A 13,914-nucleotide genomic window follows, 5' to 3' on the forward strand; every position below is an offset into this window, starting at 1 on the left:
CCTTAGTGTCCATCTCGGAATTTGGCAGTCAGTGTCTAGGGTTTATAGCGTCAGAGAAAAGTCCCACAAAAAAGAAAGTTCAGATAACAGAAACTTTGAAAATAATCAAAATGAATATTAGAGATACCTACCACAAGACAAACTGACAAACGCAGAAATAAAGAATATAAAAAGCCAAAAAAAAAAAGTAAAATGATAAAGAAAAAACTGAAAATTACATTTATGTATAAAAATAAAATAAAAAGCAAAAAATGTATACACATAATATAATAATAATAATAATAATAATAATAATAATAATAATATGAAAGAACACCAGAACAAATTAAAAAAAGGAAGAAAGGAATACATTGGGACCCTTTGGGGATACGCTCCCCATGCACAAAAGGTGGCCCGCTCCAGTCAGGGTTGCTGAGGGGGGCCCAGGTGGCAGCAGTGTTGAATTGGTGCCGACCCACCTGCTGATTAGAGTTGGAGCACTGGCAGGCAGACATGGACAGTCGCGAGGCAATCAAAGCTTTCAAACTGGCAGCCAATCAGCAGTGGTGGCTCCTGATTGGCTGTAGGTATGTGAGCTCCAGTTGGCCCGTGACCAGCACAAGATTCAAATTGCACCCTCTCTTTCTGTTCATATCTGCTGCTGCCTGTTGGTGCTCCAGCCCCAAATCCATACCTGCTGGCTGCTGGTGGCACACATGGGGGAGGTGAGAGGCTGCTAGAGGGAGACTGGGAGGGGAGTTGCTGTGAGGTCAGAATGTGTAAGAGGTATTTACTGTGTGGCATAATGTTATAAAGTGAATTACTGTGCGGCATAATGTGTAAGGGACACTACTATTGTATGGAATAATGTGCTTTATGGGGCACTACTACTGTGTGGCATAATGTATAAGGGGCGCTACTACTGCATGGCATAACCTGAATGGGCTCTGTGTGGGGGAAAGTTTGTGTTTTTTTTTTTTTACCTCTGGGGGGTGCTTTTAAGATCTTGCTATGCGGCCGACAAAGTTCTAGTTACGCTCTTGCATGCAAACACAGGGGGCTAACTAATATATATGGTCACTTTAAAAAGGACTAACTCTGGATTTAATATGAACTTGCATGAGTCATATAGTTAGACATTCGCTGAGACTGAGGTTAAAAGGATACTTTGGTCACATAGGTTTTTGGCAGACTGACAATTTCCACTTGAGCCATTCCTAGAACCTGAGAAATTTAAGTGTCCCCATTTTTAGGGATTGTGTGGCCCTGAGAAAGTTTAAACTTAGGCAAAAACCTAATCCTGGTCAAACTACACCACCTTGTCAAATTTGATAGAGCTAGGTCCAAAACTCAGCCGTGCATGAAGGACATTCAGACAGACAGGCTTTCTTGCTTATTATATAGATATTTCTACTTAATAAAAAAAGAGAAGAAAAATTGTATTTGAACTGTTTTTCTGCTAAGTATATCAATTCTGTCACTGATGAAGTCTCATAAGGAGACGAAATGCGTAGGTTAAAGAAGCTGTGAGACCCACTATAAGGACACACGATTGGAAAATTCTGTATCCCTGAAAGAGTGAAAAATCTTGCTAACAAGAGTGAAAAACCTTACAGTCAATTGTGTTAAACCATGTTCTGTGAGATTGTTTTTTCTCAATAAATGTTAAGAATCTTGTGTTTGTGAAAGGCCACTGGGCATTTGCCGTTATGTGATGATTCATATTCGGCTGATGTACATTTATATAGTGGTATCTTGTTCTCTTTCATCCAAAAATGCTAATAATTTAGTTCAAAAAGGTTAGGAGTGCAGGCCTCTTATTTTCTTATACAGTTTATTCCACATTAATACTTCACAAATTAAATTTAGTCACGGCTGAAGACTTCCTCCAAAATGAACCATATAGGAAATACTTAATCACAAAACACATACATTCACTATTACAATACAGCTGTTTAATTCAACATTTCTGCATTTGATGAAACGATATTTAACTATAAACAAGCAATGGAAATGTCCCATCTCATTCAATAACTAGTTTATGTCTGGTTGCTTCTTCAAGATTCTTCAGTTGCCGTATCTCCCATCGGTTCACTTTTTCTTTCTAAATAAAAAAAAATTGAAGTGATTTGGCTTTGGAGTATGATGTTCTATGGTCATAGTTGTAATTCAAATATAAAGCAACTACTCATTATATATATATATATATATATATATATATATATATATATAAAATAGTAGTTGCTTTATATTTGAATATGTGTGTGTGTAAATGCACTACACAAAGTGTTTTAGACAATATGCATCTATGCCCTTATATATTGTGCGTGTGTGTACGTACTGTATTACTGCATGTGTATGTATGCACGTGAATATAAAAAATATATAATATATATTTTTTATATTCACGTGCATACATACACATGCACTATATAGTACGTACACACACACCTTAAATGAACTGCTTCTATACCACAGCCATTACTACTTCCAGCTATCCTCTACATACTTCTCTCATTCATACCATCTCCATTTTTTGTTCAACTCCTCCCTCTCCCAGTGACTACATAATCCTTTATTCTACCACCTGTTCCCACCTACCCCCCCCCCCGAAGTCTTCTCCAGCTCCTCCACCCCCTGTCTCTTTTCATCTGTCTTCCTTACACTCCTCTGATTCCTCTCCCACCATGGTCCTACTACCCCACAACTAAGCCCTGCACCCACTCCTCTCTTCCAGTCACCTCTCCTCAACTCCATTTGCATCACATTAAACTCTCTCTGTGCCCACAACCTGCAGCTTCCCTTCCCCACTCAGGAGCCTGCGCCCTCCCTATGCTACAGCAATCCTGATCATCTCATTCACATCTCTCCCACCAACTCTGTCCCTCACTCCTGTACCCACTGGAATGCTATATCTGCCTGTAATAAACTATCCCCACTCATGAACTCTTCATTTCCAACTCCCTGAATCTCCTAGTCATCACCAAATCCTGTATTTCCTCCTCTGATACCATTTCTCCCACTGCATTATCCTCTGGGGTCTCAAGGTCTCTCACACTCCCTACCCAGTGGGGCACTATGGTGGTGGTGTAGGGGTCCATTCCGTCCTCCGGCTGCTCCTACCAACTCATACCATCTGTATTATGGTCTACATTTGAGGCTCATGCTATTCACCTCTTGCAATCTGTTCACCTGCATGTAACAGTCATCTATCACCCCCCTTGCCCAATCTCCGAATGCCTTGACAACTTTGCTTCCTAGTTCTTCCACTTCAGACATTCCCTTGCACATCTTAGGTGACTTCAATATCCTTATTAAAGTCCCCATTGATCCCATTACCTCTAAACTCCTACCTCTCACTTCATAATGTGGTCTCTCTCAAAGGACCTCCTCACCCTCCCAAATGAGTGGACACTCACTTGATCTGGTCTTCACTCACCATTGTGATGTTTCTGGTTTCACCAATTCCCCATACCCACTCTTTGACAATCATCTTCTCTCTCTTAACTTGTCCCTCACTCCTTCTCCACCTCTGCCTTTCAAGCTACATCACTAAATGTAATATTGAGGTTATTGCCACTGTATTCTTATCCTCTCTGCTTGACTCACTCCCATCCCCCATTGTTGCCCCTCTCATTCCTGCCCTCACCAAGCTGTTTCACTATACAATGTCTCCCTTACTTTGTTTATGGACTGTTGCTCCAGCAGTCACTACTCACCTTTGCAAATCCACACCTCAACCTTGGCATTCCAAATTCAACAGACACTTGCAAAAGTGTTCACAAACCACTGAGCAACAGTCTTTAATGCAGACTTCCACCATTTCAAATTTATGCTGTCGACCTACAGTGCTGCCCTTTCCCTCTCTAAATAGTTTTATTTCAAGACCTTCATCTCCACCCAGACCTCCAATGCCTGTTGTCTCATTCCCATTTTCAACCACCTCTGCTGCCCCCCTCCTTGCAGCCCTTCCTCACTCTTTGCTCATGACTTCACCTCCCACTTCACAGCTGAATCCATAGGTTAGACATCACATCCACCAGACCCCCTGCACCACATCCTCTTCTTTCCCAGCCTGCCTCTCTACATCCTCCCTCATCCATTTTACATATTTATGCAAAAATTTGATTAGGTCAGCACTACACTGAATGCAATAAAGAATGAAAAAATAAAGTAAATGCACTACAGAAAGTGTTTTAGACAATATGCTTCAATACCCTTATATATTGTGAATTTGAGTAGGATGCATAGATATGGGTATGGATCAGCGCTACACTAGGTCAGCACTGCATTGAATGTGGTAGGAATGAAATAAGTATACTGCACAGATGGGTTTCAACCAATATACTTGGTATATATTTATTTGCAAAAAGTAGGGTCACGGAGCCCTTATATGTTATTATTGAAGTGGAGTGCGCTGGTGTGGGTAAATATAGATACCTACGGATAAACCAGGACTGTTGATATCAGTATGGGGCAATAAAATACTGATGAGTCTATGAGTCAATGTCCTGGATGAACGGTAGGTTATCTATCAATATGTTGAATGGTGGACTACTTAGAGTCACCAGTGGTTCCTCTGATATGCCGCTGGTGAATGTCTGGTAATGTACGCGGGGTCGTACAAGATTGTGTCTGGCGGGGCGGCGTCCCGTATCCCCCAGGTGCACAAACTTACCCTCAGCGTCCTTTACTGCTCACCTCCGGGTGAGCGGCATCCTCTTCTTCAGTCTTCAGCCTTCCGGTCCCTCATTCCGCTATGCATGTCAGTGCGTGTGGATCCACGCGCTGACTGGGAAGCAAAGTCCTCAGCATGGATCTGCGAGACTTCTGGGTAGTGAACTCTCGTGCACTTGCCCGGGCTCAGCAGTTCCATCACGGTGGCTCGACTCACAAGGAGACTTCAGGAGTAGGACTCGGCAATGTATATATGGATCTCTGGGTGAAACAGCGTGCATCTTCCCAACATGTATCGGCTATACAGCCTTCCTCAGGGGGTAGTTTTACATATTTGTCTCTACCATTATTCTCCCCAGTATCCAGAGAGGCAGTCTTTAATCCCCCCCGCTCATTAGGAACTGTCCCCTATCCATTCTTTAAAAAAATCCTCCTTTGATCCAGACTCTACTTACTGCCCCCATCTCTTTCCTCTCCTTTTCTTTCAAACTTCTTGAGAAAATGGTCTACAACCACCATGCTGCCTTTCTTTCCTCCCACTGCATGATTCATTTAAGTCTGACTTGGGTCCTCTCCACTGCACAGAAACTGTCCTCACTTAAATCAGTAATGACCTCCTTCCTGCCACTCTCTACTCATTCTCCTTGACCTCTCAGCAGCTTTTTACATTACTCCTCCTACCTCTCTGACCATTCTTTCTCTGTCTCCACTAATGACTCCACTTCTCTCTCTTCCTGTACCAGTAAGGGTCAACCAAGGTTCTGTTCTTGGACCTCTCCTATTCTTTATTTATACTGTAGATCCTCTTTAGATGAGCTCATTAGCTTGTTTTGGCCTCCAATATCAACTCTATGCTGACGACAACTTTCCTCCCCTTTCCCCACTCATAACTCCATACTGTATGTCTCTGTCATTTTTGCCTAGATGTCACAGTGCTTCTTAAATGTCACATGTCTAAGACTGAGCTGATAATCTTCCCACCCTCCCAAATAACCTCACCTCTCACAATTTCACTATCTATTGATACCACCACCTTAGTCCCCAGTCTTTGAGCTATTCTTGACTCCTCACTCTCCTTCAACCCAGACATTCAGTACCTTTCGCAGTTCTTCATTTCCATCTCAAAAATCTCTCCAGGATCAGACCCTCTCTCACCTTGGAGGCAACTAAGACCTTCATCCACTTCACCCAACGGGACTGCTGTAAACTCCCCTTATCGGGCCTCCCTGACTCTCTCCACTCCAATCTGTCCTCATACTGCTGCTCATTTCATCTTCCTCTCTCCTACAAGCCCTAGACTGGCTCCCCTTCCCTTTCAGATTGGTAAAAGTTGTGAGAACAATATAAAATAAAAATATAAATAACTTGGAAAAAAAAGGGAATGAGAGTCCATTTGAGAAGAGCTACTTGGCCTCCTAAACAAAAAATAGCAATGCATTTCATGGTCATCTGACAACTTCCTCAGGCTGACCATGAAACTCAGCTATTTTTTCATTACTTTTATATTAAATATCAATGTTTTGCTGTAACATTTTGTCTAGGTTTTAGATTTTCAGAACTTATTGCATAAACCACCATTTTTTGTATTCGCAAAAATGTACAGTACGTAACTTCTCTAATAAAGCTTTATTGAGTCAATTGAGCTTTATTTTACCCTTTAATTTATTGGGACTTCATATAGTTCCGGGTTTTATAGGCTGGTTATTGTAAATATTCTCCATCACACGGATGGACATCAGGATAGATAAATTAATGTCCAAAGCTCCATGAATATTCCCTAAAAGGTGAGTGCAACCAATATAAACATACAGGCAGGTGCATAAATATTAGAACATTGACAGAATTTTCATATTTTGGCCTCTATTCACCACCACAATGGCTTTGAAATGAAACAAACAAGATGTGCTTTAACTGCAGACTTTCAGATTTAATTTGAGGGTAATTACATCCAAATCAGGGGAACGGTGTAGGAATTACAACGGTTTCTATATGTGCCTCCCACTTTTTAAGGGGCCAAAAGTAATGGGACAAACTAAACAATCCTAAATCTAACTTTCACTTTTTAATTCTTTGCTGCAAAGGATTTGCAACAATTACAGCCTGAAGTATGGAATGCATAGACATCACCAGATGCTGGGTTTCCTCCCTGGTGATGCTCTGCCAGGCCTCTACTGCAAATGTCTTCAGTTCCTGCTTGTTCTTGGGGCATTTTCCCTTCAGTTTTGTCTTCATCAAGTGAAATGCATGCTCAATTGGATTCAGGTCAGGGGATTGACTTGGTCATTGCATAACATTCCACTTTTTAGCCTTAAAAAACTCTTTGGTTGCTTTTGCAGTATGCATCGGGTCATTCTCCATCTGCACTGTGAAGTGCCGTCCAATGAGTTCTGAAGCCTTTGACTGAATATGAGCATATAATATTGCCCAAAACACTTCAGAATTCATTCTGCTGCTTTTTTCAGCAGTCACATCATCAATAAATACAAGGGAACCAGTTCCATTGGCAGCCATACATGCCCACACCATGACACTACCACCACCATGCTGCACTGATTAGGTGGTATGTTTTGGATCAAGAGCAGTCCCTTTCCTTCTCCATACTCTTCTCTTCCCATCCATCTGGTACAAGTTGATCTTTGTCTCATCTGTCCATAGGATGTTGTTCCAGAATTGTAATGGCTTTTTTAGATGTTGTTTGGCAAACTCTAATCTGGTCTTCCTGTTTTTGTGGCTCACCAATGGTTTTCATCTTGTGGTGAACCCTCTATATTCACTCTTGTGAAGTCTTCTCTTGATTGTTGACTTTGACACATATACACCTACCTCCTGGAGAGTGTTCTTGATTTGGCCAACTGTTGTGAAGGGGTTTTTCTTCACCAGGGAAATAATTCTTCTGTCAACCACCACAGTTGTTTTCCGTGGTCTTCCCGGTCTTTTGGTGTTGCTGAGCTCTCCGGTGCATTTTTTCTTTTTAAGAATGTTCCAAACAGTTGATTTGGCCACACCTAATGTTTTTGCTATCTCTCTGATGGATTTGTTTTGATTTTTCACCCTAATGATGGCTTGTGTCACTGATAGTGACAACTCTTTGGATCTCATATTGAGAGTCGACAGCAACTGATTCCAAATGCAAATGTCACACCTAGAATCAACTCCAGACCTTTTACCTGCTTAATTGATAATGAAATAATGAGGGAATAGCCCACACCTGTCCATGAAATAGCTTTTGAGTTGATAGTCCCATTACTTTTGGCCCCTTAAAGTGGGAGGCACATATAGAAACCGTTGTAATTCCTACATCGTTCACCTGATTTGGATGTAATTACCCTCAAATTAAATCTGAAAGTCTGCAGTTAAAGCACATCTTGTTTGTTTCATTTCAAAGCCATTGTGGTGGTGAATGGAGGCCAAAATATGAAAATTCTGTCAATGTCCCAATATTTATGCACCTGACTGTATGTATCAGTCACTGGATTTGAAAGATATACACATGTTGTTTCACCTTTTTCCCCCATCTCCTGAGTATTGAACCACAATACTAAAATCCCATATGTAAAGCGTGCACTCGAATGCAAAGCAACCACTGCAGGACAACAGTGTTAAGATTGTCCAAAGCCTACTTTTGTCATCTACAAGTATATGGTGAGTTTTTAGATTTCACCACACATCTATGACTGTACAACAGTATACATTATGATCTATTTTTCTTTTTTTTTAATTTTATAACCACATTGCTGAAAGAAAGTTATAATATTTATACACACCATTAAGATAGTGCCAGGATAAAACTCCCTCTCTCTATAGGCTACAACCAGGGCCGTAGCTAGGGTAGTGCGGCCGGTGCCATTGCACAGGGCACCACAGGTCAGGGGGCGCTGTTTGGGCCTATCAAATTTCAGTTTATTATTATTCTTCCTTGTAGCTTCCTCTTATTTCATCCCCTGGCCTCCCCTATCTCTTCCCTGGCCCTTCCCAATGAGGCCATGGCCCTTTTTTGGGTGCATTATGTCCCTTAGAAAAATGAGGGGGGACGCCAATGCTCTTTCTGGCACAGGGCACCAAAAAGTCTAGTTACGGCTCTGGCTACAACCCCCATGTCCCTGGTCTTCATTATTTCATAATAAAGTCTGGCACAAGTCATCCACTATATTAAAACTTGAATTAATCAATCCTTAATGATATTGCTTCACAGTGAATTTAAATATAAATTTTGGTTCAATTGTCATTCTAAAATGATTACCTTGTTCTATTAGGCATGTTTGCCTTTTGGATATTGCATGATCCATTGTGACAAATTAGCAGCAAAACAATGTTGTACATAAACAAGAGTAAATGTAACGTTTAAATGTGTGTGGTTTTTTTTGTCTATTCTTTTGTTTCTTGGCACATTCCGGTAAAGCTCTAATGGAGAAATTTAAACATGGTTTAAATTGTGTTTTAGATTATTTTAAAATTGTAATTGAATAGAAAGCAGAAAAGGCTTTAATTCAAGTCTTCCTACAGTATATCTCAATGCTTTCTGTGTCAAAAGACAAGGGTAAATTTACTAAAGGTTTTAAAATAAAACTAAAAAGGAAAAAAAAAAAAAGATAGACATAGACGTTGTGTTTCAGTGTCTAAACTGCAGATTTACTAGTAGATTTTCAAATTGAATTAAAAATCAACTAAGTCAACGTCATGCAGATTTTGCAGATGTAAATGCAATCGGTTTTGATCTGAAAGAAGTAGAACCAAAAACACAAAGGCAAACCCATCCAAAAACAGCACTGCACAGATCACTATGATCTATGCAGGCTTCCTAGGGTTAAGAGAACTAAAAGTGTTAAAAAAAAAATACAATAAATAAACATTGTGGTGTCCCCCCTAAATCATTAAACTGCATATAAATGGCACATTAGGTATTTTTTGTCTTAAACTAGCTACTTTTTTTTTAATTAAGTACTTATAATGAAAAACAAATTCTTTATATTATTTTCCAGGTATGCAGCAACTATGTTACCATTTAACATGTTGGCATTTACAATGTTGACAGCTGAAGGTCTACAAGGTTAAAAAGTCAACATCATTAATGTTGACACCTGCAAAATGCTATCATTGACAATGTCAAAACTGGAAATGTCATTATGTCAATATTTTCAGGAGAGTTGGGGTTAAAAGGAGACCATTAGGGTTAGAGAACCAATAGAAAAATAATATGTCGACATTCCAACAATGTCAAAATAACGCCAGTGTCAATATGCTAAATATTGACATGGTTAATGTTGACATTCTCATGTTGACATAATGAATATAAAACAGTGTGAATGTCAGACATATTCTAATCTCAATTTTCCATGGTCTTAACTTGATGTTTGTTTTAGCATTGTAAACAATACATTATTATGGGATATTGTGAGGTACTAACATTAGGACAAGCTCCTTTCTGATTAACCAATGCTAATTTTAGTTCAAGAATATTCTGAGTCCTTGTATACATTGACTGCCATCTGGTGGCCGGTCTTAATTATACATTTTCATCAGTGGTTACAATTTGACTGAATTGTTGACCAAATTGTGGTATCTTTTTAAAAATAGGGCCTTAAGGATTATTTGAATGATCTCGCAAAGTGTTTTTACAGTTGCACATATGTATTTGTGGGAGCTCTGTGTTTTAGTGTCAAGTCCACAGCGGTTCTAGAAGGGCAGCTAAATAATGTTTTCTAACATCTATTGCTCCATTCATGAAGATATTTTCTGGCTAGTTAGGTTGTAGACAACAGTATGGCTCCTTTTTAAATATGTGGTGAGAACACATTTTTCCATTAACACTTATTACTGCAGCTTATGAATAAGTTACCGTTGGAGCAGCTGAGCGATCTTCATCTGCTGGTGATAGTGGCTGGCAGCAATAATAATAGTCTTACCACCTCACTGTTATGTCTTTGTGCATCTGCATGTGTCTGATCTGTTTATGCTTGGGTTTCTGGTTCCTCTTTTCAAAAATGAAAGAAAAATCCCCTAATACTAAAATGTTTTTATTTTGTTTTTTTAATATAAATATTATTTGCCATTTCCTACTCAGATGGTTGAGCACTAGAAAGATTAGGACAGTACACAGGGAAGCTAAAAGGGGAGGTGGGAACTAATTGCCTGGGCTTGTTGAAGAAACTGTCTCAGGGGACTGGGTACACTGCCGGACTTATCCACTCTTACCAGTCAGCTGCAACAGCCTCTCTCAGCAAGCACTGATCACCCCTCCATGGATCTGCACCTGGCTGAGGTACAAACGCCACCCCCCTGGGCAGCGCCAAACATGTTTTGAAAGTGTAGGTAAAGCACTGTGGAATATGTGTGCGCTATATAAATAACTGGTAATTATATAGGTGAAGTGAGCACGCCTCCATGATTAGGCCACACCTCTACAGTACCCTACAAAACATGAGAGTGGTTTTGCAAACCAAAAATGAAATCCAGACCCAAATCCAAAACACGGGAGTCAGCCCACATCTATAGTATGGGGAACAGGAGGCCTTGTGCAGTTTAAACAATTGAAATAGAAATGTTCAGTTTTGTTAAAAAAAATACTAGGCACACAAAATAATTATACTGTAAATGTGTGCTGTTTGAATATTTTACCTTTTATTGCAATGATGTAAAAAAGTTACCAATCATATTTCAAGAAAATACACTATTGGTCAAAAGTTTTAATTTTCCACTTTTTACTGTATCGGAAGCAAATAAAGTCTAGCAAATAACCTGAAGTTGTATAAAAAGGGAAAAGGAAAACTAGCAGAGGTTAAAAGAAAATGTAAAAAAATTAGGTTAGCAAAAACTGCAAATTAAGTACTGGATTACGATAGAGGTTCCGAAAAGCAGTCCTCAAGGCTCTCCAACATTTCAGGTTTTAGAGGTATCCATAGTTGAGCACAGGTTACTTAATTAGTAACTCAGTCAATTTGAATTAATCACCTGTGCTTAACCATGGATCTCTCTAAAACCTGAACTTTTGGGGAGCCTTGAGAACAAAGGGCCCGATTCAGAGCCGGACGCTCTGATAGAGCGTTCGCTTTGAATCAGGGCTATCCTTTTTTTTTTTTTTCAGAGCGGCCCCCTGGCCACTCTCATAGCTGTGGGTGACCACCCACAGCTATAGCAAGCGGCCAGGAAGATGGTCGCGATTGTCAAGACCATCGGGCTTGTGACGAGACCCTTCTGGTAGGGTCTTGTTGCCGCAAGCCCTAGAGTGCTTTCGGCTCTACCAGAGCCGAAAGCACTCCCACTGACATCACTTGTGATGTCAGTGGGGCCGGCCCCAGATGGTAGGCGTTCCCATGTGAATGCCTCCGTCTGGGCAGCCACAACCCCGGCCTGCCCACCAAAGGGGGCGTGCTGTCACTCAACATTGAGTTTTGAGTTTGCCTGTCGCTATCCGGGTCTCGCGCATGCACACAACAGAGCCGGCTCAGTCATGTGCATGCGCACTAGGCCACCATCGGCCCGCTTGTGAACGCATAGCGCTCGCGAGAGGGTCTGAATCAGGCCCAGTGTTTGGGAACCTCTGGATTACGAATTTACAGCTTGCAAAAAAAAAGAAAGAGGCTTGTCCTGACAATGACGCACCACTGGTGGACTGCTGAAGACTAGAGGAAGGTCTTATATACTAAAAATGATAAAAATCAAAAAAGTTGATATCTTTGCTATATCATGCAGGGATTTTGTATCCCATGGTCGAGGAGGGGTCAAACACCAGTGGCGGGTCAGCGGCAGTTGTAGGGGGTGATGAAGATCAAACATCGACCGCGAGCCATGGGGGGGGGGGGGGAGGGGGGGTGGTCAGTGGTGACCAGCAGCAGCGATGGCCATGGAGGGGGTTGTGGATCAGACATCAGCAGTGGTAGTCAACCACAGCGGTGGTCATGGGAGGAGCTGGTAAATTTGCACTGGTGGCTGCACAGGGAGCAGGGGTTCGTGACGGACAATGGGTCTGGGATGAAAACTGACGGACACTAGATGGGGGGTTATTTACAGAGTGGGGGCACCAGGTCACAGTACAGAAGAGGCTGGGGGGCACTGAGGAGAGAATGCAGGAGGAGGGCACTGCAGAGAGGATGAATGCTGCAGGTGGGGAGTGGGTGACACTGTAGAGAGGATGTCGGCATGGGGTGGAGGAATGATAGTGTGCCACAAAAAATACAACCCCAGAACAACCTGGTAAGAGAAGGAATGTAGTACAATATAAATGGATAGGCACAGAACCAGCACCACAAAAAGGGGAATTTTTGGAGATGATCTTTTTGCATGCATCCACCCAGTCAGAACTTCAGAATATGACCTTAGTTTTGTTTCTTACCAGGGATTACAATCCATCTTGTCCAAATGCTTATGGACAAAATCTACTGTGCTGCCAGAGAGGAGGCAGCACGCACTGAGTCAGCACATGGGCCCTCTTCTCTCTTAAAACACCCGATCAATGTTCTCTCTTGAGTCTTGCCCAGGGCACCAAAAGTGTCTAGTTAGAGCTCAGATTGATATTCTTAGAAAATTATAGCACAATAATAAAGTGATTAATATGTACCACAGAAAAATTAGAGTGGTCTAGATCTCTCCCTCCCCCTTTTTCTGACACACATAGGCAGATTGTAATGTGTGTTTTTAGAATAATTGCATTTAAATCTTTTAGTTTGTGTTCGAAATAACCTAAATCTACGCATTAACTTAACAGTATGCAGTCACTATGTTGATATTTAGAATGAAAAAAACAGTGAAAAGGTCGACATTCAGTGTTGTGTTGACCTGACATAATATTAGGGTTAGGCTGTGTTTAGGGTAGGGTTAGGGCTCAAATACCCTAAAAACACTATGGCCCTCATTCAGAGCCGTACGCTCTGAGCAGAGCGCACGCTCTGAATGAGGGCCGGGCTCCATTTTCATGGAGCGTCCTCCTGGACGCTCGTATAGCTGTGGGTCACCACCCACAGGCTATACGAGCGTGCATTTTGATGGCCGCGATGGTCGTGACCATCGCGACCATCGAAATTGCGAGCCGGAGCCTGCGGTTGAGGTTTTCAACCGCAAGCTCCGGAGTGATTTTGGCTCTATCAGAGCCAAAATCACTCCCACTGACATCACTAGTGATGTCAGTGGGCCGGCTTCTGACGGGAGGCGTTCCCGTGGGAACGCCCCCGTCAGGGAGGCACGCCCCCGGCATGCCCACCAAAGGGGGCATGCTGTCAATCAACATTGACAGCACGCCCCCTTTGATCGGACACAACGAGCGAA

At 41.6% G+C, this 13,914-nt stretch overlaps 1 protein-coding gene across 2 annotated transcripts in view; it reads right to left on the minus strand.

The window, feature by feature from the left end:
• Window positions 1–1,796: 1,796 nt before the first annotated feature.
• Window positions 1,797–13,914, minus strand: part of CCDC201 (coiled-coil domain containing 201) — a 64,806-nt gene continuing 52,688 nt past the window's right edge. For both annotated transcript variants that reach the window (XM_088445654.1, XM_088445655.1), the window contains one exon: window positions 1,797–2,083. In XM_088445654.1, the coding sequence (XP_088301780.1) occupies window positions 2,003–2,083 (81 nt within the window). In that variant the 3' untranslated portion in view covers window positions 1,797–2,002. The remainder of the gene's footprint in view (window positions 2,084–13,914) is intronic.

This window comes from Taudactylus pleione, unplaced genomic scaffold (assembly GCF_031769625.1).
Source record: "Taudactylus pleione unplaced genomic scaffold, aTauple2 ptg000386l, whole genome shotgun sequence".
Classification (NCBI taxonomy): Eukaryota; Metazoa; Chordata; class Amphibia; order Anura; family Myobatrachidae; genus Taudactylus; species Taudactylus pleione.